The sequence below is a fragment of the Dromiciops gliroides genome, chromosome 3, assembly GCF_019393635.1.
Source record: "Dromiciops gliroides isolate mDroGli1 chromosome 3, mDroGli1.pri, whole genome shotgun sequence".
In the NCBI taxonomy this organism is placed as follows: Eukaryota; Metazoa; Chordata; class Mammalia; order Microbiotheria; family Microbiotheriidae; genus Dromiciops; species Dromiciops gliroides.
This window is the reverse complement of record NC_057863.1, coordinates 157,136,609-157,164,271: the sequence shown is the minus strand read 5'-3', so window position 1 is coordinate 157,164,271 and position 27,663 is coordinate 157,136,609. Positions and strand designations below refer to the sequence as shown.

The following is a 27,663-nucleotide window of genomic DNA, read 5'->3' as shown; positions in this document are numbered from 1 at the left end:
AAATTCAGAAAATTATGCATTGTATAGTACGCTTCTGCACTATAATGTCCCACCACCACCACCACCCCCCCCCCCAAAAAAAAGGAAAGACCGTTAACAGATTAGTCTCTTTCCTGTGAAGTCTCTTTAAGGGAATCTTGTTTGATTTGGACTGGATGAACACCCTCCAATGTCACTTCCAATTCAGAGATTCCATGATTCCATCTCACTTCTAAGTTTATCATTTGTACATACACTTACAATCTTCACTGCCAGCAGTATGGTTGCTGCAGGACCTAAAATTAGACCTATACTAGACAAGACTTTCTTCCAGCCTATGGAGCTAGGCTAGAAATAGAATAGAGAATTAGAGTAGAGCTTAGTGATACTTAAGGAAAATGATTTTATTTTCTCAAAAAAACAGTGGAGGGGCAGTTAGGTAGTGCAGTGAATAGAGCACCAGCCCTGGAGTCAGGAGGACCTGAGTTCAAATCCAGCCTCAGGTACTAAACATTTACTAGCGGTGTGACCCTGGGCAAGTCACTTAACCCCAAACCAAAAAAAAAAAAAAAACAGTGGAAAGGCTGTGTGTGTGTGTGCGCGCGCGCACATGCACGCACTTCTGTGGTAGGGTAGGGTAGGGGTGGGAGGCTGGTTTGTGGTTTGGGGGAGTGGGTGACGTTCCTGTATCAGCTCATTGTAGAAAATGGTCTTGAAGTTTCTTGTTTTATTTGGATACAAACAGTGACCTTACCTAGCCTTTTAGGAGCAGCAAGCTAATGTCCAACTCAGTATTTGGTGTTGTCACCTTACCATTTGGAAACCTTTCAGTGTCCTTGGATTGTACTAATGGAATGGGTTGGCTCTGCCTTTGTGAGGCCCACTGTTGCAATAGGTGATACCTTGGTAAAGTAATGAAACACTTCTCCTCTTTCTCTTCCTAACAGTTATTTTTGCCCCTCAGATGTCCTTGAGTTGTACCTAGGAAGTGTCTGGTTCAGTTCTTGGTCTTTATGTAGCGTGTTTTTATATTTCCTTGTTCTAAAAGCAAAAACATAGATACTGTATTTGTATTACATAAATGACAATAAGAGGGTAGACCCATAGGAAGTGTTCTTAAGCACAGGCACTGTGAAATGTAAGGGGCATTAAAGGTCACAGAAATGGATGGATTTTTTTGTGTTTGTAATGTGTATGTGATATGATGTGTCTGAAAACCTAATCATGACCTGGGACGGGGGGGGGGGGTGGATTTTAATCAGTTTTCAACCTTGAGAAAGGTGGTCCAAATGATGTCACATATTGCATATGGCTTTGTTCTCCAATCCTGTCCCCTCCCATACAGACCCACCAGTCTTTGGATTCAGAGCTAAATAAGTAAGCGTATGCAACTGAAAAGTGCAGGGGACCTTTAATACTACTTCGATATGTATGGTTAGTAAACCCTCTTATGGTAAGGGGAAATTATTGCTGTACTTTGGGAGGAGAAAGAGAGATGTTTGGTGGGGAGGATTGTCATTGTAAAAAACATTTCTCTGAAAATGGCCATTTGTTTTTGTAAATGTACATCTAGTAGAAAATGTTGACACAGAGACCACTTCATGCCACAAATGGCTTTTAAGAATGTAAACATTTTAATGTGCCTCAAGTCAAGCCGTGCCCATACTTGTCATTTGAACTGTAATTGAAAACTCATTTGCCTGGGTCAAGGTTTATGTGAAAAGTTGGTGAATGGAATTCTTCAAAAAGATGTAAACGGCCATGATTCTGAAAATTGCATTGTGTACACCATCAGCCAAACATTGATCCTCACAGGGGGAGTCTCCCACCTTGGGTCACCTGGTGGAAAACTAGGTCAGTCATTAACCATTTCTGATTGATGGACAGGAGCCAAGGGAGGACAGTGGTAACTGGGCTACTGGCTTGCTTCTGAGCTTTTTTTTTTTTTTTTAAATTCTGGGTCTCCTTCCTTATCTACCCTTCTGTAGATAAGTAGACAGCTACCTGTTGGCAAAAACTTCTAACTGGCATGTAACCAATTTATCTTAACTCAAAGGTGTTTGAGGACAACTTCTGAGTGTCTTGGGCAGCTACGTGAACATTGAGCACAGGACAACCTGTCAGCCAGACACTTTGATGTGCAGTGGGAGGAGGTAGTTAATGAATTTATACTTGAGAGCCATTTCTGTACTCAGTAAGTTTTTTAGGCCTTTGTTCAAACTCAGGCTACCCAGGTCACTACCTTTGTGACCTGGGGCATGTCACTTTACCTCTGATCCTCAAGATTCACATCTGGGAATGCGGTTGGATTAAAAAATCTCTAAAGTCCCATTTTTAGCTGAGTTTTCCTGTTGGCATAGCTTAAAGACAAGGGGGAAAGTATATCAGTAATAAGTAAATGGGGGGTGGGGTGGGAGGAGTGGTAGCTTCTCCACCCCCTCCTTTGCTTCCAGTTTTCTTATTGTGGCTATCAGAGGCTACTCCTTTACCCTGTGACTCATCAATTCATCCCCTTCTGACCCCAGCAATGTTGGCTGTTCCTCCCTGTGTGCCCCCACCCTGGCAAGGAAATTGCAGTGTGATAATCCCACCAGATCAAGAGGGAGGAGGGGGGAACAAAAGGACCACAAGCCATTTTGCCTTCAAACTGCGGTATGCTCAGTGGTGGCGTGAGGTATTTTTATTCCCTTTTGTTGTTAGTACTTTAAACCATCTGGTACATGTTGTAAGGCAAGTGATTAACAAGTCTAAAGCTACTAGTCCATTTCAAAATTGCAGCTTCCATATGTATCAAAGCCAGTCTCAGCTCCATGAAGTCTGTGTATTCCAGCAAAAATGCCACATCAAACTGGCTGATAGGGGAAGGGAAGAGAGGTGTGTTCACTGGGCTGCTGTTCTGCTCTTCTGTGGGTTTTTAGACTTGCATTAGCAAAGGCCTTCAATAAGGGAACATAGATGATTTTTTTGTAGCGGGATATTTAAATGAATGTTCCAAATGCAGTCTGTGTTTGCGCGCTGATTCCCTGTGGATACCAACAGTCCAGCACATGAAATATCAAACTACGCTTAATAACCCAAAACCAGAGGGCAAGGGTGGGTATAGCAGAGTCCTGTTTATGAAGAGACAGTCACAATCTGTATGCCTGTAGAATGCTTTGTTTTAAATGAATTCTTTTCAATAGGATATAGGTCTTAATAATGAAAGCCTGGGGAAGGGGAATAAGTACCATTACTTTATAGTGTTTCTTCATCCACTTAAGCCAACAAAAAACACTTTTCATAACTTAACATGTCACAAATGGCCCATGGTTAATGACATACAGGTATTTTCATGCTTGTGAAACAAACAGCAAAACACCACAGCTTAATATCTTCCCATTGTACACACCATTCACAGTACATTTATAGCCCAAATAATATTGCACTGGACTTGTGTTTCATTGTTTCTCTTTAAAAAAACAAACTACATTTTGCAAATAGTCATCACTGCTCAAAATTAACAGGTAAACAATTTGGTCAACTTGCACCAAGACAAAGGTCTGATAAATGTCAGAGTAAGTAGCTCATTATAACATGAAACCCCAAAGTGAAATATTGTTTGTGTGCTGCAAACTTTTATAACAATAGAAAATTAGTAGGAATTCCTTGATTAATAAAGTAGAAAGATTGAAAAACAAAATCTGAAAATGACCTCCTTTACTGTAAGACTGCCAATTGTGTATCATACACTGTGAAAAAAGCCGTTATTCCATTTAAAATGCAGCAGTCTACTGATCAAAACAATAAAAAGGTTTTTTTTTCTTTTTTTCTTTTTTTTTTTTTTTAAGAAAAAGAAATAGCACTTGCACATGGGATCACGTTTCTTGGGAGGGGGCAAGTACATTTGTACTGCTTTTTAAGGTGCAATCTTGGAGGAAAAGGAAATGTCATTTGGCACTCTAAGAACGATATTTTAATACTGGCACAAGCTAAAAAAAACAACAAACCAAAACAAAACAGCACACCAAGAGAAGGACCCACAGAACGCCACACAGGATAGGAGGTGGTGGGGTTCTGTTACCATTGGGGTGGGGAGTCAACAGCTGAAAAGACTAGAGTAAAAACAGTTTTGCTGGGACAGGACAAGAATTGCTGCAAAACCACTTGTTTTAATTTTACTAGGCTTCGTTAATACAGGAGAAAGTAACTTCAGACGTCCTCTAGAAAAGCAGCAACTGCTGGAACGAAACGTGAGTGAGTGTTCAGCCCTCAATACACATGAGATTCTTTGTGACTTAGAACACAAGCACGTGAGGCAGAGGTGGTGGCGCTCCGGATCACCTCCATCCACCTAGACGAGGAAAACAGAAAAGATCAGCTTCTTGCAATTTCTCTATAAAAACAATTAAAAAAAAAATCCACATAGTATTTATTATTAACTACACTGATGATTTCTGTGACAAGTATCAATATTGAAGGTAAGCATGATATTGGGTACTGAAGAATCAGTATGGGATTCCAGAAGGGATCATAGAGATGCCCTAAACCTCAAGGCAGATGTTTCTGGCTCAAGATCAGTTAGTGGTAGATCAGTAGCCCACTGTGCTTATAGTTGGGAGATAGGGTCAAGTCACCAACCTTCATGCAAAAGGTATGTATCATCAGTTCCTTCATCTGTAAAATGCAACTGGACTAGAGCATAGGATCCATAGCTACATCTTGTAGCTACTCCATCTATGGCTACAAGGTTCTTGGAGATCTAGTCTGACCTCTCAGGTCTCTTTCCAGCTCAGTCTTTAATATGACTTTTTGTTGTCGTTACCATATCCTGCTCTTTGATTAGTTCAGTAGTTTACAACCCTGTACTGTATATCCCTCTTCTTCAGTAACATGTCACAAGATAGATGCCCCTTTGATAAATGAGTGAAGAGAAGCTAATATTTAAAACAATGCAAATACATTACCTAGTTTTTAGTAGCCTCTTTGGCTACTTGACATTAAATTCTATGTTTAATTGAGGAAATCACAAACTTTCCTCATATTTAATGCTGTTTTGGCTTTTGTTTCCTTAGTACGGGGCCTTGGCACAGTAATCGCTTAATAAAGCCTTGTTGATTCAACCTTCTACCAGTAGAAATGATAAGGGGAGTTGTCATTCTGGAATTAGTACTGAAGGAGAAATAAAGGGACCTTTGGGGAAGTTAGTTCAAAAGTTCAAGGAAAGAATATGGTATAATTCCATGACCTAGTATTCTGCCGGTGAATTTTACTCTGTGTACTCTGGAAACTTGCCAACCAACTCAGATCATAAAAAAGAAATCATCAGAGATGACAACAGGGGCATGTGACGGAACGATTTCACAAGAGTGTGCTTGTGTCGGAAGAGTATCAAAATGAAGCTGGCAGTTAATACCAAGCCCACTAAAAAAGGGCAAGAGAGGGGGACCAAATAAAGGAGTAAATGCTGCTTAAGATGGGCAAAGGCTGAATCTCTTGGTTCCCATCTTGCTTTTCTCTTCCAAGGAGAATAAGTTGAGACCAAAGATAATAGAAGAAGAGATGGGAAGGCAGGAAGCACCTCACATTCTTGCAGTTAAAAGAATCTAACTCCATCCTGAAATGTGACTGCTAAGCCATTCTCAATGGCCTCTGAAAAGATCTTGGAAACAGGACAGGCGGCCTCGAATAATTACTTGGTTTTCTAAAAACAATCAGCGTATGAAAACTAAAAGCCAGGAAACTCGATTTGGGGCAACATTTTAAAACATGAAAAGGATGGTGGTTTGTGAGCCTTTCCAAAGGCCATATGCCTAACTTCATTTGTTTGTTTTTTAGCGAGGCAATTGGGGTTAAGTGACTGCTTCATTTGTGAATAAGATGCTGCTACAATTTAAGCGGATTCAGAGCTGGATGAATGACCAGTGCAAAGAATGGTTCTAAGGGAATCAATGACCCCTTGGAGGGAGGTCTCCAGTACAGTGTAATAGAGTGTTCTGCCCTTGGCCTTGTACTGTTCGATGTTTTACAGTCATTTAGATAAATCCCTAGCAGGTACATGGGTCACATTTGCAGCTATCACAAAGTTAAGAGAATGCTCATCAGGAAGGATTTTACAACATACGTGTGTGTGTGTGTGTGTATGCTTCTGTCCTATTTAGTTTCATTAGCTTTGTCCCATTTGTTTATATCATAAATCAGATAAACTATTCAAACGTAAAAGGACATTCTGTATTATATAATGGTTACGAATCACCCTCACAAACAAGATATGGGGGGGGCTACCTCAGTTGTTGAGAAAGAATCATGATAGTTTCAATCAACATACTTTCATCAGACCACATTCAGAATACTACATCGAGTTCTGGGTAGTACAGTAAGTAGATAGAGCACCAGCCCTGGATTCAGGAGGACCTGAGTTCAAATCTGCCCTCAGACACTTAACACTTACTAGCTGTGTGACCCTGGGCAAGTCACTTGACCCCTATTGCCTCACCAAAACAAAAAAACAAAAACTCATTACAGTTTAGATCAAAGACTTTTCCTATGCTGTTGGCTCACATTTACGTGACACACATCTATAAATGTATGTGGTCAGGGCATGTATTTCCTTTGAATTCATTCAATTGTGAATTGAAATTAACTTCATATCCTTTGCATGTGAAAATGGTATTTATGAGCCTGTGAGTGCTGCTTTCCCTCCCCCCTCAATTATCTCTTCTCAGATATCTTTTGGCCTGCCTCTTTACCTATTTTCTGGTTATGGTTCACTCTGACATGGGGAAGAAACTGATTTTTGTTTTCTTTGCATCATTATTAGCAAGTTCTCTTCTCCCTGTTCCCTCCATCTCCATTCACACACTTATTTTCTGCTTTCACAAGGAACTGCTTCTGGAACTAGATTCCCAGGGAGGCAGAGGGAAAAGAAATGAGGAAGGGAAATTCAACTCCGAGTACCCAGATTAATGATGGCCCTCATTCAAATAGTTTCTTGGCTGCTGTGAGAGTTTAGATGAATTTAGAATGACTAAAACAATTGGTTCCCTACACTAACCTCACCCACAAACAGTTTGTTTTTGCTTCATACTAGGAAACATCAAAGTTGCACATTGGAGAACTTGATTTCTATAACATGAATTCTCCCACATTGCACTGATTCTGTTACTCACTTAGAGGAATCTTTTGGCTGCTAAGTGTGGTCTAGCATTAGACTGTATTCCCATCCATATCAAATAAAATAAATTCTTTTTTATGAAGCAGCACATAATAATGAAGACATAGAGGGGGGTAAGTTCGTGTAGCTAAAAGAAGCTCTCTCACTCCATTACAGGGAAAGCCCGGCATTCAACAAACAAGGTACACTCTGCTCAGGTAAGAGGACAGACACAAACCAACCCCTTACCTTTCGAATGTATATTCACTCTCGGCCCTGAAGTAATAGACATGGGACTTGAAGTGTAGTTTGAACACATAGTCTTTGTGGATGTTCTCTGATTCCGAGGGAATGGTGAGTGAATATCCTAATAAAGGCAGACTGGCTAAGGGATGATTGTCCTAGAAATAAAGAGTAGAGCAGGTTTTGAAAGCAGTGATAGGCCAGCTTAACCACAGTGACTTCTCTTTGGAGTGTGGTAATCATTTTCATATCAGCACCATCCTTAATGCTCAGGCAGTCATGAGAACTGGCTTTGATGACTGTTCTGTACCACCTTGTTAGGTGGGACTTAGCATCAGGAGCTATAGAACTCTGGCCAGCTGGTCCACTGAGTCCTACCTTTTCACAAAGAGTTTCTGACAATTGGAAGTAATGAAATCCTTAATCTGTTCTGCCCCATGTCTTTTCTAAGACGAACCAACCCACGTAAAGTGGCCGATGACATTCTCCCCTGGAAAACTTGACCTGTGCTGTAACTTTAGACATTGTCTGGAAGCTTACACTGAGGAGTTAGAACCAGTTTGATCTTTCTTGGCTGCCCCCTGCCCTCTTGCTTTTCATCACAGCCCTGCTTAAGAGGAAAATGGGAGTTTTAGATGCTAAGGCAAGTTGGTGTCCTAGCTCGGGAATGTGCTACGACTTTGGATGGTAGTCTCTGCTCGGTTTATGTGACAAACTGTCTCTTAGAGTAGAGCTAGCAAACGTGGCCAAAACATTAACATGTAGTTGGAAGATTACATTTGAAAACTAAGTCAATGTGTAAGAAGGCTTTTTATCCTTACAATCACTGTGGGAGGTAGCTATTGTTACTCCCATTTCACAGATGATGAAGCTGTATGACATTAAGTGACTTGTCTAAGGTCATACAGTCTTGACTTGAACTCAATTCTTCCTGACTCCTGGCCTAGTACTCAATCCATCGTACAATCTAGCTACCTAAGAATAAGAGAAGCCTCCAGTTATTTTGTAAAACTCTTCCCTGGCCCTAAATCAACCACTCATTGCTCCTTGGGGGTCTTCTGGGGAGAACACTTAAGCTGGAATCTATGTTCAAAAGCTTCATTCTAGCAGGAAAAAAATGTTCCATTAGCCTTCTAATGGAAGTTAAAATGCCAAGCTGAGCCATTTACATAGTCTAATGCACTAACCCTCAGAGGCCTTCACCTGAGTGACATCCTAAGATTCATGGCAAAGGCTGTATTCTCCACTGAGTGCTGTGTGCCTGATGCTGTCACTGGGCCTTGGAAATCAAATGTGCTTTCAATGTGCTGTCTTAAAAAGAAAACAAAACACGGAAGCCTAAGTGTTAACGTGAGGCTTTCTCGGTTGGTGACATCACTCGGATTAAATTCGCCCTACCACCGAACTACATCACAGTACAGAGGGACAAGGGGAGAGAAACACTCTCTGGGAGTCTATATGTGCCTGTCTGAGGATGACCTCTGTCTGCCTCTGGACCAAAGGCCCCCAGGAGAGCCAGGTTCCACCCATTTGGAGTAACCAGTCTTGCTGCACAGTACAAGAGGGCCCCACAGACACATAGAATACCTTGGAGAATGAGTTATTGCTGGCCCTTGGAGGGGATAAAAAGCAACCCCCCCCACCGGGCTACTGTGCCATTGCTTCAAAATAGAGCTCTCAATCATCATTCCCATGATCATAGCTTGACTTCTTATGCTTTTTAAATTAGTTGTTAGAAGCATCCACATGATGTCTCATTTACAAGTCTTTATGCACACCTGATTTACTGGTTTGATTTAGTCCACCATCATTTTTTGGTCAAGGCTTCTTGGAGTGTTAGCTTCAAAATGCGACATGGAAGCCATGGTCGGGGAAAAAACCATGAGCTGTAAAAAGGAGCTCATGACTGAGGGTGTTAAAGGAGGTTGGATTCAATTCTATCCCATGACTACAGGCAGAGATGACCTTCAAGCTGCATGAGGAATTTACCTGGTGTGATTTGTAGAAGAACAGGCAGAAGTTGGTAAACACCACCCAGAGCTTCTGCCATCCGTTGCTATTTTTGAATTTCCTTAACAGGTTCCCAGACAACTGATTCTGAAATGGAAAAAAAAAAAAATCAGTGTTAGAACCAGAAGGGGGTTGGGTTGGAGCATACATGCATCTTCACAGAGAGGGGGAGAGAGAAAAGGGGAAGGGGGGGGGGGGGAGAAAATGAAAACCTTTGCCTGGAACGAAGCAAAACCCCCCATAAAGGAAATTTCATTCCCTTCCCCCCTCCCAATTTTTAGTTACAAAGGAACATCTTTTCCCCAAGGGGCCCACCAACCTTTCCTGGTGATATATTGCTAGAAAAATTAATTTTCCTCTAAATGAATCTTGCCTATAACCCAAAGCGGGGGAAAAAAGGCCTGCTGTTATTCTCTAAATGCAGAAATCCTCGTGGAATTAGGTAAGCTTAGTATACTTAATTCTTCTTCAATCATCCCTCAACAAGCTTGGAATTTTTCCTCCTAGTCTACTGTAAGCATTTTGCATTCCTCATTGGGGGGGGAAATGCCTGTGCAGTAGGGAGCTGGCAGCCTTGGCATGAGTAAAGGTTAAACAGCTATTTACTGCCATCTAGTGTATTGCAGTGTATACCGTGGCTGCGCCCAGATGACAGCAGAGCTGCCAGTCTCTCCTAAACTTTGCTCATTTCTGGGAAGGGATGGGGGAAAAAGAAGGGAGGATAAAGACACACTCCTAGCTTGGTAGAGAGTGAAAGAGATCCTGCCCTGGTTTTTCAAGTTGCTAGAGTGAGATGAAGGTTTGAAGTTTCCTTCCTTTGCACCTGGAAAATCTCAGAGCAGCAGAGATTAAGCATCCCTTGTGAGGGAGGACACCCTCCTGGGACTCTGTTTAACTGCCTAGTTTTCTCTAGTCATTCAGTGTGGGAGAATGCTGCTCTGGCCCAAGGGCTTTTTTGGGGGTGGGGGAGCTGGAACGATTGCCAGAAAAAAATTAAACAAAAACATCCCCAAGTTCAGATTGGAAGCTCAAGGAACAGAAAGTTTAAATTCTGCCTGAACCAGGAAATGACCCTCAGCCTTGAAAAAAATGGGCTGCCCAGTCGGGTCCTTTGTTCCTGTGGAGCTGCCGATGAAAGCAGATACACATAATAGGCTCTGTGTTTCCCATGACTCGAATGATGAAGATAGAAGTGACACTTTATCTGTTTTCTACCTAACAATGACGTAGCATTGTCCAGTGTTACTTATGGGTACCAGTGTGGTTGAAAAGCAATGCATGGTAGGTGGCCCCCATCAAACCCTGTTCCCAAAATTGGCTGGGAGACGATGTAGGAAATATTTGGTGACGTGGAGAATTAAGATAAAGTGGCTTTTTTTACCTAGAATAGGACTTCTTAAACTTTTTCCACTAGCGGCCCCTTTTTGCCCGAGAAATTTTTACACATGGTATATAAGTAAGTAAAATAGGTAGACATAACCTTTTACTGTTGCCAAATTTCCCATGACCTCCACATTTAGTTACATAACTTCATATGGGGTTGCAACCCACAGTTTAAGAAGCTAAGACCTAGGGCAGCTAGGTGGCGCAGTAGATAGAGCACCGGCCCTGGATTCAGGAGGACCTGAGTTCAAATCTAGCCTCAGATACTTAACACTTACTAGCTGTGTGACCCTGGGCAAGTCACTTAACTCCAATTGCCTCACCAAAAAAATAAAAATAAAGAAGCTAAGACCTAGAAAAAGGATTTGGATAGATATAGTAGAGGGGAAAGTGTACTGGTCCTGGAGTCAGAGGACCTGATTTCAAATACTAACTCTGATGCTTAATACCAGTTTGATTTGGCCAACTTAACTTCCCCAGGCCTTGGTTTTCTGATCTGTAAAATGAGAAAACTGGACCAGAAGGCCTGTGAGGCCCGGAAATGGAGTTCTTAACTTTTTTTTTTTGTATCATGTAATAATTGCTAAGTGCTTAAAATGTGTTCTCACTCGATCCTCACAACAACAACCTTGTGAGGTAACTGCTATTAGGATCTCCATTTTACAAATGAGGAAACTGAGGTAACGAGTTGTTCAAATATCACATAGCTTCTAATGTCAGAGGCAGGATTCGAACTCAGGTTGCCCTGACTTCAGGTCTACTGTGCTTTATTTCTTGCCATCATGCAGCTGCCTCTTTGGCATTCTATGGCTGTCTGATCAGAATAACATCTTTAAATAATTGAACACAATGCTAAATTTCAGACAGATGAATGAAAATAAAAGATGTAATTCCCCTCCCCCCCCATCCAAATTCATGGACCCCCTGAAAACTTTCCACTGCTCCCTTTAGGGTTTATGGACCCCAGGTTAAGAACTCCTGTTCTAGAGCTATGATCCTTTAGAATTTAAGATTAAATACTAAACAGGATATGTCAGAGACTCACTGTATTAGTGAAATATTGGGGGAGGGTCATACAATGGATTTCGTCATATATAGGCAAGTCTTCTGGAAGATGAGGTGCTTTGGGTAATTCAAGAGTATGGCTCTCCTTTAAATGGAGTTTATATCAAATTCACTTTAAAACAAGCAGTGTAATAAGAAGTTCCAGGCAGCTAGGTGGTGCAGTGGATAAAGCACTGGCCCTGGATTCAGGAGTTCCTGAGTTCAAATTTGGCCTCAGACACTTGACACTTACTAGTTGTGTGACCCTGGGCAAGTCACTTAACCCCCACTGCCCCGCAAAAAAGAAAAAAAACAAAAAAAAAGTTCCCATGGTGACAGATCCCAAATTAATACATAATATAACTTTGATTACCCAGAATGTTCATGGTTAACCACAAAGTGTATAGTTTAGCTCCTGTCTACTCAACATACTAATAAAATGTTTACTGGTCATCAGATCCAATATTTTTTTTTTTTTAAAGTGAGGCAATTGGGGTTAAGTGACTTGCCCAGGGTCACACAGCTAGTAAGTGTTAAGTGTCTGAGGCCAGATTTGAACTCAGGTACTCCTGACTCCAGGGCCAGTGCTCTATCCACTGCGCCATCTAGCTGCCCCTCCGATGATCTTTGCTAGTCCATATTCTCTCCCACTTTCCCTAGTACTTCATCTATTGAAAAACCGTTCTCCCTTTGCAAGCTTTGGACTTTGTTGGTTTTAGTGACACTGCACTAGGGGACGCATGGTTTTCTAATGATACGCCTGACTCCTTGTTAGCTTATTCTTACTTCATTTTCTTGCTTGCAAATCTTTTTACACGCAAAGATTCAGTGCTTGGCCTGCTTGTCATTCTCTCTGTACAGTCTTCCCTTTGGAAGGTCATCCATTCTAATGACTTCTCTTATCTTCATTTCTGACCTCTTTTTAATCAATGAGCCTATATTTCCAATTGCCTACTGTATGGTTCTACTTGAATATCATACCTCACAAATCTAAAACTGAGCCCATCATCTTTCCCTCAAAACTAGTCCTTCTCCTTTTCTCACTCATGAATCTTTGATTCCTCCCTCTCATTCCTTTGTTCCCTGTATCCAATAAGTCACCAAGTCTTGCTCAATCTCTTGCTTCTACCCTTTCCATTTCTACTGTCATGACCTATATATCAAGGCTACTTTTAATTCATGACAAGACTAGTATAGAATATCCTAACTGGTCTCCTTGTTAATTATCTTCTAATCTATCCTGTACATTAGATTCAATTTTTAGTTTTCCCAAAACCTTCTTTCATCATGTCAACTCTCCCCTCTTGAAGGATACTCTATTTTCATGAGATTAAGTCCAAAATCCTCTGTCTGACATCCAAGGCCCAAAATAACCCAAGTTCTACCAAACTTTCTGCCTTTAAAGACCCTCGATTCTATTGCGACTATTCTCACTACCCTTCTGAAGGTCTTATGTATCCCCTTTATGCTGTTACTCCATCTGTAATGCCTAGAATGGATGAAGATAAAGAGAAAAATGAACCTGAGTTGCCTTTCACAGAGGATGTTGCCTGGAATCAGAGTCTTGAGTCTACACCAAGTCTGAAACATTCCAGCAGTCATTTACAAATCCCATTTTTCAGTGCTCCCCAACTGGGTAAGGACATCTTCACGAAGAGATTTCTAAAATGTCTGAGAGCCACTTAAATAATTCAGGGCCATAATTGTACAAAATCACCTCTAGCATCTAAGGAAGAGGACCTGTGCCCAGTAGGACTTGGTACCTAAGTGGAATTAGGCTTGAAGCCCCGTGGTGTGGATTGCAGGATGCCACTTTGCTCAACACGCCTGAGTCCACAAAGACTCCCTGAAACTCTGTAGTGTTACAAGCCAGCCTTAAGTGTACAATCTTAAATGCTGCAAAGGCATGAGCAAGAACAGGCAATGGTTTGTCTCTTCCCCCAAACAAGAGTTTGGCCAGAATAGATAAGACAGTAGTCTGATTAACTTTTTATAAACAAGGCAGCTGTTGATTCTTTAAACAAGCAGACCCCGTTTTCCTTTGTGGTTACCTCACTCATCTGGAAGACTTCACAAAATATGCTTTGCATCTGGTCACATCAGAGGTATGAAAAGGAAAAAGTTTGCTGACCACAGGTGAGCTCAGCAGGCCATGAAGGATAGACTCCCAAAGAAGAAAAAGGAAGGGGGTGGAAAATTGCAGGGAGGGGGGATGGCAAGAAGGAAAAAGACAGGGATGAGGATAAACTCTAATGCCCATGAGAAAGTCACACTGAGAAAAATATGAATGGATGGCTTCAGGGTACAGGGGACAACTGGGAAGGACGGAATGTGAAAACACAGGGGTGGACATGGCTGTGAGACAGTGGGGACCAGCTCCACTTTTGTTGGATCGGAGGCAAACAACTCTGATATAAGGGTGGGGAGGGAAATAATAAAATAAAACCGCCCACAAAAATTTCATTAAGAAAACATTTGGCCAAGTTTTCAAGACTGTGGGTGTTAGAACATAACTGGAAATATTATGTTCAAGTCATCTCTTGAATGGAAGTTGACTCATTTTCTAGTAGTCAATTTTCCAAGATCAGTGTCACAGACCACGAGAGAGCCAAGCTTGCCTTGTTTTCCTGCACCCAACCCCCCAGCATAGGCCATGAGTTACAAAAGCAATCTACCTCATTAGATTTTCATTTTAAGAAAAAATGGTTTATATACCTTTCAGTTCCTGCATCCAACCTGTGCATAAGGGATAAAAATGAGTCGGGCATGGGGGCGGCTTGGTGGCGCAGTGGATAAAGCACCGGCCCTGGATTCAGGAGTACCTGAGTTCAAATGCAGCCTCAGACACTTGACACTTACTAGCTGTGTGACCCTGGGCAAGTCACTTAACCCCCATTGCCCCGCAAAAAAAACAAAAAACAAAAAAAGAGTCAGGCAAACAGACAGCTCTGTGAATACAATACCACCTTTTCCCCCTACAAAAACAAACCAACAACACTCCTTAGATAAATCCCTTTCTGGGTGTCTCTGTTTATATTATATACAATGGAATTAATATAGTAGTAGAAGTGTGCCAAACCTGGGTTCAAGTTGAACCTCTGACACATACTTGCTGTGTGACCCTGGGCCAGAAGTCACCACCTCTCAATGCTCTAGGCAACTTTCTAAGACTAAAAATTGCCAGAGGAGGTGCCAACCTGTAATGGTACAGGAAGTTTGCTGACCTGGGAGTTCCCTTTGCCAATCAATCACAGGTCCAGTCCCTAGGATTCTGTGATACATAGTTACATAGATATAAGAGTTTTCCATTTCCCCCTACCAAGGTGAGGCCTGGAGACATCTACTTCCTTCTGTTTGTTTTTTTTGTTGTTGTTGTGAGGCAATGGGGGTTAAGTGACTTGCCCAGGGTCACACAGCCAGTAAGTGTTAAGTGTCTGAGGCCGGATTTGAACTCAGGTCTTCCTGACTCCAGGGCCGGTGCTCTATCCACTGTGCCATCTAGCTGCCCCATTCTACTTCCTTCTGAAGAGTTTGTTAATGCAGGATTTCCCTACCTATGGGCTAAGGATCCCCTGAGGGGCCAATGGAGGTATTACTGATACCACTTGTTACTTGTGGGTCCTCCTATCCAAACAAACACAAAGTATGATTGTTTTGACCACTCTTTTTGTTGTTGTTCAGTTGTATCTGATTCTCTCTGATTCCATTTGGGGTTTTCTTGGCAGACACTGGAGTGTTTTGCCATTTCCTCCTCCAGCCCTTTTTTTTTTTAGGGCAATAAGGGTTAAGTGACTTGCCTAGGATCACACAGCTAATACGTGTCAAATGTCTGAGGTCAGTTTTGAACTCGGGTCCTCCTGAATCCAGGGCCGGTGCTTTATCCACTGCACCACCTAGCTGCTCCCCAGCTCATTTTTACAGATCAGGAATTGAGGCAAATGGGGTTAAATGACTTGCCCAGGGCCACATAGCTATTAAGCATCTGGGGTCACATTTGAACTCCAGGCTGGCACTTTATCCATTGTACTATCTAGTTGCCTGTATCATTCTTTAGCTCTAACAAATTATGCAGGGCAATATAAGCAAAAATCCCATCTGTAAACTGCCTCATACATGTGTCCATGTATTTCAAACATATGTACATTTTGCTGTAATTAATGAATCCATTTACAAGCACTTCTGAATAGTAGCTTTCTGTCACATTTTCTCCATCTGCAAATAGTAGTGCAACTCTCATGGGGGAGGGGGGGCGTCTGTGAACTGTTGCACTATTAAAAGTAGATCTTCATACCTGAAAAAGGTTAAGAACTGTTACCTTGAGGTACCTTTCTGGTCAAAGGTATTTTGTTGCATTGTCTATTGCTGTCATTTTGAGGAAAGATTTATCTTTACAAAAAAAAAAAATCAGTTTCTATAAAGTATTGCCCTATAGTCTTCATATTTAAATGAAGACCATTATCAAAGGCACCAGACCCCTGAAGGTAAGTTTTCTTATTATTTCAAATGTCTTTCTTCAAATATTAAACCCCTAGGGAGCCACTAAAAACTTACTCTCTGCTCTCTCCCCCCACCCATTCTTGATTCTGAACACTGGCTATGAATTGGTGTAGCCTGTGGCCAAGATTTTAGTGGTAGCATTTAAGGAATGAAATGAGGAGATACAAATGACATGAAAAGAAAAGACCGTGGTGGATCGAACACATGAAGAACCCACAAGAAAACATCTTACAGGAAGGAAAAGTGATAGTTGGTATAGAAGGAAGTGAAGAATTACAACCAAGAGACAGGTCTGTGCATACCAAGCCCAGCAACGATACCCTTTTGGCTTTTCCCAGGCATGAGGGATTGTACACCCTGTGCTCAATAATAGAAAAATTTGATATGAGATTTTCTTTGGTGGTTGTTGGTTCAGATTCATTCTTCCCTATTGCACCTCCCCCGGGGTTTAGATAAAAATAGATGATGGTTCCACAAGTACAGATAATATTGCAATAGGCCATGAGTCCCAATAGGGAAATTATAGTTTTCAAGGCTTGCCACCATTATTCAAAATGGCAGAGCACAATCAGACCCCTAATGTTACTGGTGGGAAACATGTTTCAGCTTGGCCTGACCTCAGACCAAAAGGAAGTACTGTTACTGGGAGGTCATCGCTAGTTGGGTGGCCCAGGTAGATACCTCCACAGCAATGCTAAAGTCGATCATGGAGACACTGGTATTTCGGTGCCAGCAGACGTGAACCATGGTGTTGCCCCGATGGGGTGACTGCCGCTCGAGGGAGGTGCGGGAGGCACTGAGGTCATCTTCTGATTCCTGGTCTGCTGTGGTGTCATCAGGGCACTCTGCGGAAGGTAGGTAAAAAAGCATCTCTTCTTGCAAACATAGACAGTTTTTCCTCTACAGCTCTAGAGAGCCCTTTCAAAAGTCTAAAATACTGTCACTAGCATTGTCAGAGCCACAAACATTTCCTGCTTTTCTGTGGCTTGGCCTTTTCTCTTTTTTTGCTTTGAAGGAAATTGACTCCGTTGACCCCTGGGGTTTGCAGGGTTTTCTTTTTCCCCTCCCCTAAGAGGTGGCAGAGATCATAGCTTTAAAGCTAGAAGGATCCTTAGAAAGCAGACAGTACAACCCCTTCATTTTACAAAGGAGGCCTGGAGAGGCGGGGGACTTGCGGGGACACACACGGGCAATAAGTAGCAGAAAGTTATAACCAAGCTTATCCCCAAAGAAGAGATCCCCTCCTTTTTTAAACAGAAAGGGAAGATTATGTACGGTAGAGGTGTCAAACATGCATGTGACCTGCAATACTAAGTGCAGCATGAATCAGATTAAAATGTAATTGAGGGGCAGCTAGGTGGCGCAGTGGATAAAGCACCGGCGCTGGAGTCAGGAGGACCCGAGTTCAAATCCAGCCTCAGACACTTAACACTTACTAGCTGTGTGACCCTGGGCAAGTCACTTAACCCCCATTGTCCCACCCAAAAAAAAAAACGTAATTGGGAAATATTTAGCAAAAAATAAATAAATAAAAATACAACAAAACAGATAATGTTAATATGTCGTTTTCTAACTCCTTATGTGCAATTTAATGGCCCCCATTTCTATTTGAGTTCAACACCATTGATATATAAGGAATGTGGCATATAATGTCAAGCTTGGTTGATGCTTATGCTAGGTTTTTTTTTTTCTGAAACAGATTTTTTTCTTTTATTCTTTGTTAATAAGTAATAGGTCTCAGGGTATGTTAGGGGGAGGTATATGTTGAGAAATCAAGGTAACATAGAAAAGATAGCAATAAAAAAATTCTAACTCACTTTACAGTCATCTCCCCCTGCAATTCTTTTCTTAGCCTCTATACTATTCTAATGAGTTGACTATTAGGATCCCTGATTTTCCAACATACACATTAAAGTACATCACAGGCATAAAAGATGGCTGGAAGTAGGATTATTTAAAAATGGATCACAATACAATTTTTCCATAAGATCACAATTATTTTCCTCTAATTAATCTTGGTGTTTTCTCTCTAATTAATCTTGTTCTAATTAATTAATTTTCCCCTAATTAGCCTTCCTTTAATTAATCAACCATTGGGTTGATTGGATAAAGCTTCTATCTTACCACCATACTTACTGTTTTCAGGTGGACTACTTGCTAGTAATTCAGGGGTGGGACCACTGCTTTTTTCTGCTAGATCAATCGCCATCTGTATGTCCTCGATCCACTTTTCCATCTCAATCCGAGAACTGGAAATCGAAATTGACATTTCATTTTCAGACCCAAAGTGTGTGAAAGAAAAAAAATATGGTGAAGAGGCTACATCATTGAATTACCTTGCAGCAACAATGATGGACTGATGCTGACCACAAAGTGTGAGACAATGAGGAACACCCCACTCTTCTTCACTTTCTTCTATCTATAAGATACAAGTTTATAGTACACTGTTACTAGACAGAGAAAACTGCTGAGGAAGTTAGTAAAAGTCAATTTATTGTTAAACAATAACTAAATTAAGTACATGTGAATTTATTTATATGTTATTTATGTTTATAAAGTTAAATATATTAGTTTTATATATGTGTATATATAGTTATAGTTATAATATAAAGGCCTTCCCTAAATTCAAAAGTGTATACATACAGAAGTCTCGGAATAATCTCATGGATAGTTGGGCTAAACATTAGTACAGTTTGTGGATTTAAAACTATGTTGATTGATTGAGCCCAAAGTGTAGCCATTTTATGGGTTAATGTCATTTTAGAAGGAAGCCTCTAATAGAATACCCCAAGAATCTGTCCTGTCTTTACAGGATTTATCTTTTTTTTCTTATCAATGATGGTACAGATGGCATGCTCATTAAGTTTAAAGATAATAAATTAGGCAGAAAAGCTAATGTGTAGCTTGACAGGAACCAAAAAGCTCTCAAATGGAGAAAATGGATTGCATCCAGTATGATGGAAATTAGTTGGAGATAAAATGCAAAGTCTTAGTTCAGTGAATCATTGGCTGAACTGGTCTAGCCATTTTGGAAAGCCAGTTGGAACTAGGTCACAAAAGCCCTTAAAATGTGCATACCTTGCCCTAAAGAGGTCAAAGCAACAAGAAAAAGACCTATATGTGCAAAATTGATAGTAGCTTTTTTTCTAAAAGGAAACCAAGGGAGTGTCCATCTATTAGAAAATGGCTAAACAGATTATGCATATGAATGTAAAAGAATTTCTTGTGCCATAAAAAAACCAACAGCTTTGTGGGTTGTTTTTTGTTGGGCAAAACCCAACAGCTTTGGAAGACTGTGATCCATGCAACGGACAACCACGATTCTAGAGAACTAATGATGAAGAATTCTTACCATTTCTTTACAAAAAGGTAACGGACTCAAGATGCTTTAAGACAAAGATTTTGGACACAGCTAATGTGGATTCCCTTGATTATGCAATGTTGGTTGCAATTATGTTCTTTTTCTTTTTTCTAATGGGAGGGTGGGTGGGAGCAAGAAAGGATATAGGAAAGCCAAAAAAAAAAAAAAAAGAGGCTCATTGAGGCATCCTTTTAGAAAATTGCACAGAAAATAACTGAATTAAGACCAGAAAAAAATGTAGACAATTAGGACAGCTTTGAAAGTTATTGTTTGATCTGTTAACTTAAAAAGAAAACAAATGTAAATAATGAAGATCATTAATTTCATCTACAATTCTCATTTTCTGTTTTACTACAGCTATGGAAATGCTCATTTTATCTGATAAGTTCAGAATAAAAAGCAATATTTCTTTCCAAAAGAAGAAAAGCAGAAAGAGTTAGACAAAAATATTAATCATTAGAGCCATCCATGAGTGGAATGGCCTGCCTCAGAGGGATCCCCTTCACAAGAGGTTGTTCAGGAGAAATTCAGAAGAATCCCTATCTGGAATGTTGTAGAGTACACACTACTGTTCAGGTATGAGGTGGCCTTTTGGTTCCTTTTAACTGTGAGATTTTGTGATTCTATAACTTTAAGCTGGAACCCCAAGGACAAAGAATGAACCTGAAAAACCAGAATGATGAAATGGATAAAGGGAAAGGGTCACTACATAGATAATTTCTTTACCTTCGCTCCATTTGAAACTTGAAATAAATGCACTGAGAATAAACACAGCTATTATACAAATACACACAAAAGCTTAACTTCCATTTGTGCATAATTAGACACAACAAGAGAAGTAGTTTTTCAGCACACAGAAAACCATATTTCTGCTAAACTTGAGAGATTCAACCATGAACACAATAGTGTCAAAGTATGTATCAGGGCTGTGACAACAATCCATTCAACCAATATTAAGCACTTGGCTCAAGTAATAAGGAAATGAAGACGGAGAACACAGTGCCTTGCCTTCACAGAACTCACAAGGTTCTATTACCTGTTCACAGATAAAAACAATAAAAGGTAGACTATAATATGATCAAAAGAAAGAATCAGACTAAGTGCTAGGAGAATATCTGAGAAGAGACCAATCACTTTCAGCTGTGAAAGAAAAAGCACTATTGAGGGGAAGGTGTGTAAAATAAGCCAAGGATCAATTCATTAAATGGTCTTAATCAGAATGCTTTCTAGATTAATACTGGGAAGAAACTTCAGCAATGGGGAAAAACTAATTCTTGCTCACTAAGCAAGATCTAATCAAGGAATTCTTAACCTGGGGACTGTGAACTTGTTTTGTTCTGTTTTTCTGTGGCGCAATGAGGGTTAAGTGACTTGCCCAGGGTCACACAGCTAGTAAGTGTCAAGTGTCTGGGGCTGGATTTGAACTCAGGTCCTCCTGAATTCAGGGGTGGTGCTTTATCCACTGCACCACCTAGCTGCCCGAACTTGATTTTTAAAAATTGTGACAACTATATTTCGATACAATTGGTTTCTTTTGTAATCCTATGTATTTTATGCATGTAAAAACATTCCAAGAAGAGAGTCAGAGGCTTCATTTAGGCTGTCCAAGGCATCTGTGACACAAAGTTTAAGAAACCACTATCAAATCAGTGGACAGAGGATCTAAAGATGGCTTTGCTTTCTGGATTAGTTGAAGGTAACTGCAAAAGTAATTATATAGAAGAGATGTTTTATAAAAAGTTTAAAAAAAAAACCACCTAGAAAAGGCAGCCATTGCAAGAGCAGAAAAGCAGAGGATGTGAAGGTGTGGCTGGGCTATGACCTGTAATGGTTGAAGCAGCACCCACAAAGATGAACTCAGAGGGTCCTCGATGTCTTGAGGAGATAAATAAAACCCTGATTCCAATTTCCCGATGTTTACTCTGGGTTAAGCAAGTTGAGACATCATTACCTTCCTTTCTCATTACATAAGGGGTCTCTCCTTTACCTCCCCCCATCCCCAGAGCTCATTTCTACTCTTAGGTCCATGAGAGCAGAGAAAGTTTCCCCAATGAAACTCTAGAAAACTGAAAAGCAAACATTCTTTACACCTGCCCATTTGTAAGACAAGAGGGAGGAAAAAGGAGAGAATTTGGGAGTCCACCAGCCTTTTGGCCAAGGCAAGGGTTCTGATATTAAAAAGGCCTCTGATACACAAACTTTCCAGGGTTTTGACCATGAATGTCAACAACCCATGTTTCTTTCTACCCTGACCTGCAATCCATCAGCTACTACAAGCAAGAGGTCCCCAGCGGTGATACCATTCTGCTAACTTGTTGCATACTCACCGTCATGCCATAGAGTGGAAGTTGTCCATGGACTTTGAACTGATTGGTGGCGGTCAGTCCTCTACTTGTGTACAGCAAAACATCATTAAACTAGAAAGGTAAGGAAGGAAGATAAAAATGTAAGATCAACAAGTAACAAAGATCACTTAAAACTGAAGTGATTCTATTTTAAAAGACCCATAATAATAAATAAACCCAAATAAACAATCCCAATAACAATAAGCATTTATTTGTTTGTTTATTTGGTTGGGCAATGAGGGTTAAGTGACTTGCCCAAGGTCACACAGCTAGTAAGCATCAAGTATCTGAGGCCAGATTTGAACTCAGGTACTCCTGACTCCAGGGCCAGTGCTCTATCCACTGAGCCACCTAGCTGCCCCCAACAATAAAAACCAATAAAGCCAAAGTAAGGTAAAGCAAGTCTCTAAGACCATAAAGTGTATGAGATGACACTTTCCATTGGAAAGTAGAACCTATGATCCCTAAATCAAAAATGTAGTCCAGGTTTATAAATGGATTCACATTATTTCATTAATCTGTAGACCTTGAGCCTAAGTTATCATTACCTTTTGTGCTTCCCAGGTCCCACTTGTCTGACACAATTCAAATAATGCCACTTCATTCCTTTGTACTATATTTCATTTAAGTAGACAGTAAGCACAACATAGCTGTCCTTACTTACCAAGAAAAACATACGCTGCTGTAGCCCTTTTCCAGACAGCTTACTGAGGCTGCCCAGGCGAATGAATTCCTGTGGAAGAAGCAAGTCATGAGTGCCTCCTGATAAATTCTCAAGTTGAGTTCCTGCCAAGATCCTTAATTTGTAGAAAACACTGCTCTTTATTCCTGGCTGGAATGTTCAGAAAGGATCTGAACCACGGTGTAGACTTCAGTGCTCTTCATGAAGAGAGACGTTACAGAAGGGAGGACAAGCAGGAGGGTGAGACATCCTGCAGGCCTCTGAGAGGAACCCATTTGTCCGTGGGATGGCTGACTGCAATTCCTACTTTATCCTGCCCTATAGAAGGGATTTTAGTCATTGTCCTCAAATTAGAAATTTAACACTTTTAACAAATTTAACAAATAACCATGCCAAATAAAGCAATAAGCTTTGGAGAAGGAAATGGCAAACCACTCCGGTATCTCTGCCAAGAAAATCCCAAAAAGGGTTACAAAGAGTTGGGACATGACTGAAACAACTGAAAAACAACAAATTTAAATGTTTTACATGGATAATTAGAAAAAAATAATACAAGGTAATCAGATCTGGGGATGGAAGAGACATGTGGTCCAAAGTCCTCAATTTACAAATGAGGATACTGAAGTCTAGAGGGAGTAACTGACTTGTTCAGGCTTATAGCAGCGGTAACAGTGGCAGCATTTGTAATTGTAAATTCTACAAGCTTTCTACCATGTCATGCAGAGTCTCCAATTTCAATAAGAATAATAACACATTTGCTCTATGTCCAGTTTTCAATCTGTTTATAGATAGGTATTTACAAGGCAAAACAAAGAGCAAAGTCTTGTTATTTTAATACAGCTATAGTTGGTGCATATACTACTATCTAGTCTGCTGACTTCTCATTTCTTATAATACTGTTGCTTATCTAAAGCCTAGCTTCTTAAACTGTGGTTCGTGACCCCATATAGGATTGCATAATTGAATGTGGGGGTCATGAAAAATCTGGCAACAATAAAAGGTTATGTATACCTATTTTATATACCTATATACCCTGGGTTGGGTAAAAATTTCTTGGGCAAAAGGGGATCATGAGTGGAAAAATTTTAAGAAGCCCTGATCTGAAGCTGAGTTCTCTAATGTAGTAGACCTGCAGGCCCTATAAAATAAAACTCAAAGAACAAGTTTTCCTATTGCTTTTTCAGATTATAAGTTCCTCAAAGGAAGGCACCATGTTTTATCCACAATGCCCTCAAAATCGCTAGTATACTAAGTATTGTGTACATAATACATGCTCAATAAATAACTGATTTTTCAGACTCAACATATCGTTGCACAAATTATTCCAACTTTCTTGGACCTAGGGCTGTGCTTTTAGGAAAGATAAATTTCATTACTATATTGATCCAAATAGGTAATGTGGCACAAAAAAGAGAAGTCTTGGAGTCAGGAAGACCTGGGTTCAAATCCTACCTTTGGCACATAACAGCTCTGTCACCCTGGGCAAGTCACTTAACATTCTCAGGGCCATAAGCAACTCTCTTAGAGTATAAAATATGAGTTGACAATCTGCATTGGTAAAAGGAGTTTCTACACTGGAATTTCCACAGACTAATTAAATAATAGGTCTTTACCCTCTCTCCCTCTCCCCTCAATTACTTATCTGGATATATTATTTGTGTGTGTGTGTGTGTGTGTGTGTGTGTGTGTGTGTGTGTGTGTGTGTGAGGCAATTGGGGTTAAGTGACTTGCCCAAGGTCACAGAACTAGTTAAGTGTCAAGTGTCTGAGTCTGCATTTGAACTCAGGTCCTCCTGAATCCAGGGCCAGTGCTCTATCCACTGCACCCCCTAGCTGCCCCTGGATATATTCTTTCACCCAAAATATAAACCACAAACCTAAAATAAGATCTCTCAGTAAAGGAAACAAATATTTTCAGTTTATACCCATCTAGTGCCCACATTCCAAGCCAGATTTATGGTCAAAAGTGACCTATATTCAGGCCAATAAGGTCCCAAATACTTTTTATTTGAACAACCAACAAAATTAAGAAAACCTCTCCTTATGTGCAAGGCAAAACATAAAGATGAAAAAGACCCTCTCCAAGGATCTTTCCATCTAGCAGGAAAGATGAACAATACACAAATAGCTATTATACAAAGTAGGACATGAGAAATGCCTGAGAGGAGTGTGTCAATAGGCTATAAAAAGTTCAGGGGCAGTAGAGATTCCTTCCGGCTGGGAAGCAATTTATCAATTGAAGAAGTATATTTTGAAGATCAGTAAAATAACACTTGAATACCCTTGCATGAAGGACACAAGAAGACCATGACATATCACTGTTGTTATTTGAGGAAATGGTGTTTTCTTAGAACTGAGTTTGGATGACAGAGGAATAACTAACCATCTATTTAAAAGGAGATACATTTCCAACAGATGCTTCTGACAGAACTGAATGTGGGAAGATAGGAGTGTTGCAGTTAATGCTGTAAACAATTAAAGAAAGAAAAAGGAGAAGGCATTTTTTCCCCCAGCCCCTGGAGCCTACAGATAAGTGAAAACAAAGGAGGTGTGGAGTCAGAGTTCAATCCTATGGAGACAGAGATGGGAGATAATACTTCTTATATCTAACCAATTGAAAATTGGAGGGGGGGGGGCGTGGGGGTAAGGGCTTCATACAACAAAGCATCAAACAGGAATATACCAAATGCCTTAAGTAGGGGCTGAAGAAGTCCATCCTATTGCGATGGGTTGTTTCACCAGCTATTAAGTTTCTTATTTGTTATCTATGGGCTATTTACAGTCATACCACTTTCAACAAAAATCTTGGTCAAGACACTGTTAACCAAAGAAAGGGGAAGGAAACAGATGCACAGCATCTTTAATCCTGGGTTCCTTCTATTCTAGAGTGAAGGAAAGATCACAAGACTCATAAGTGAAAAGAATAAATAGTTCACTACACCAGGTTCTCCTCCCAGTTTCTGCCTTCTTTTTCCTCTTGGGGAAACAGAGGAAGGAAGCAGGCAGGAGAACTACCTCTCCCTTGAACCAGAAATTCAGTCTGGGAGGAAACTAGCTATCAGCCCCATTTCATGTCCATGCCATATTAATGCATGTGGAGCTGCTGGCTATAGTCTAAAATACTGTGTACTAAAAAAGGTCTATCTTCCAGGCACCAGCCTGACTCCTGCTGAGCAGTGGGTACAAACAGTGTCCCTGTAGTGGACACAGCCATGCCATAAATAATTTTAGGAAATAGACGATATGTGGAAAAAATAGGTTGGTATGACTATGTGAGCAGGTTTAAGACATTTTCACCCTCAAATAACAAATTTTCAAATTCTGTTTAGAAACTGACTTATCAGAGACCTTCTGCCCCCACATCAGTCCCTTCAAATCATTTTAAAATGGTTCATTCAACCTTGCAGAATTAAAGCCATCCATTAGAGAATCCTTCTGAAGACCAGTAGACACAGATGCTTCATTCTCTTCAGAGAGGAGTTCAGACAATGAATGAGTCATGGCAATTGGATGAGTAAGTAAACATAGCGATAAGGTGATTCTGCAATGTTAACTGGGGCCTTGATCTTTATTCAATTTTCCTACTAACCAGAGGGTAGACCCAACAAAATTATAGGCATATAGTCACCTGGCTAAAAAAAAAAAAAACCCTTCCAATTATACATGTTGGAGATCATAGAAAATTTGTTCATAATAGTTTCCCATGGAAAACTTGTTAGTCACTTGCTTTAATATACAAATTTATCCAGAGAAAACTGAGTTCTCAATATGATTGCAGGCAACTTAACAAGTAGTTTCCCTAGGACTCACATGAACTGTATATGACACTAAATGCTTAAAGCATTAAGTAGTTTCTACTCCTGCATGGCGGAGATGAGTACTAACTTTAATTTCCACCCACCTCTTTCCATATATAACTATTCCAACAGGCTTCCAACCGAAGATGAACTGTTTTGTGATTTTTCAAGTCTGAAATACCCAGGCTTCCTGGAACCAAAGATTCCATCCCTGGAAGGTCAACTCATCTTTCTTGTATTAGATAAATTAAGCTTTCCAGTGTATCTCTCTCTCATATAAGACCAGAGAATTTCACAAAAATGGTAGATTTATGTTTTTGGAGTTTACATGTAGGGATCAGGAAATTGACGATCCCATAATAATTCTCAATATCCTGTCAATCCCATAGAAACAGTTCTACGTTTCTGACAACTACTGTCATTTACAAAGCCCTTTAAAGTTTGCAAAGGACTAGACAATAAACATAATCTAATTTGATCCTCACAAGAACTCTGTGCTATTATATTATTCCCATTTTGCAGATGAGGAAACTGGAAGTTTCAGTGTGCTGCCTTGCCCCAAGTCACACAGCTAGTGTTACAAGCTTGACTTGAACCCAGATCTCCTGGATCCACTCTGCAACACTGTCTCTCTGTGCGTCTCTTTAGGATACTTATGGTACCATTTTAATAAGATTGGCACAGTGCTGCAATAGGTCCTAGGGAAGGACTGTATCCTAGAAAGCAAGTTGTTTTTTTTTTTAAATAGGCTATAATAGGTTTGTGAATTTCCCTTTAAGTTAGTGTGATTCTCTCTACCTTGGCTTTGCTTCATTCAAAGATGTCAACATGTAGCTCTGGGCTGCTGGAGGATTCTGGTTAGATGAATGCAAAATGACAGAAATGAGCTTGCCTCATTTCCAGAAACATGAGCTGGCATTTGATTCTTGAGCAGCTTGTGAGGGAAGGAAAAAAAAAAAGACACCCTCAGGAGATAAGCAAACTATTAGACAAGAATTAAAGGGCTGCTATCATTCTCCTTCAAATCAAGTCATGGCATCCATCCATCCATCCATAAACATATATTAAGTGTATTAAGTACCTACTATGTGTCAGATACTGTGTTAAGTGCATCATTTTTTTGTTTGTTTGTTTGTTTGGGGTTTTTTTGATGGGGCAAGTGAGGGTTAAGTGACTTGCCCAAGGTCACACAGC

At 40.4% G+C, this 27,663-nt stretch overlaps 1 protein-coding gene across 3 annotated transcripts in view; it reads right to left on the bottom strand.

Moving 5' to 3' along the window:
* Positions 1-2,613: 2,613 nt before the first annotated feature.
* FARP1 (FERM, ARH/RhoGEF and pleckstrin domain protein 1) overlaps positions 2,614-27,663 on the bottom strand; it is a 339,566-nt gene continuing 314,516 nt past the window's right edge. For all 3 annotated transcript variants that reach the window (XM_043998981.1, XM_043998982.1, XM_043998983.1), the window contains exons 20-27: positions 22,656-22,724; positions 21,974-22,063; positions 18,622-18,704; positions 18,422-18,534; positions 16,967-17,130; positions 9,341-9,448; positions 7,358-7,509; positions 2,614-4,309 (exon numbers count right to left, since the gene is read on the bottom strand). In XM_043998981.1, the coding sequence (XP_043854916.1) occupies positions 4,228-4,309; positions 7,358-7,509; positions 9,341-9,448; positions 16,967-17,130; positions 18,422-18,534; positions 18,622-18,704; positions 21,974-22,063; positions 22,656-22,724 (861 nt within the window). In that variant the 3' untranslated portion in view covers positions 2,614-4,227. The remainder of the gene's footprint in view (positions 4,310-7,357; positions 7,510-9,340; positions 9,449-16,966; positions 17,131-18,421; positions 18,535-18,621; positions 18,705-21,973; positions 22,064-22,655; positions 22,725-27,663) is intronic.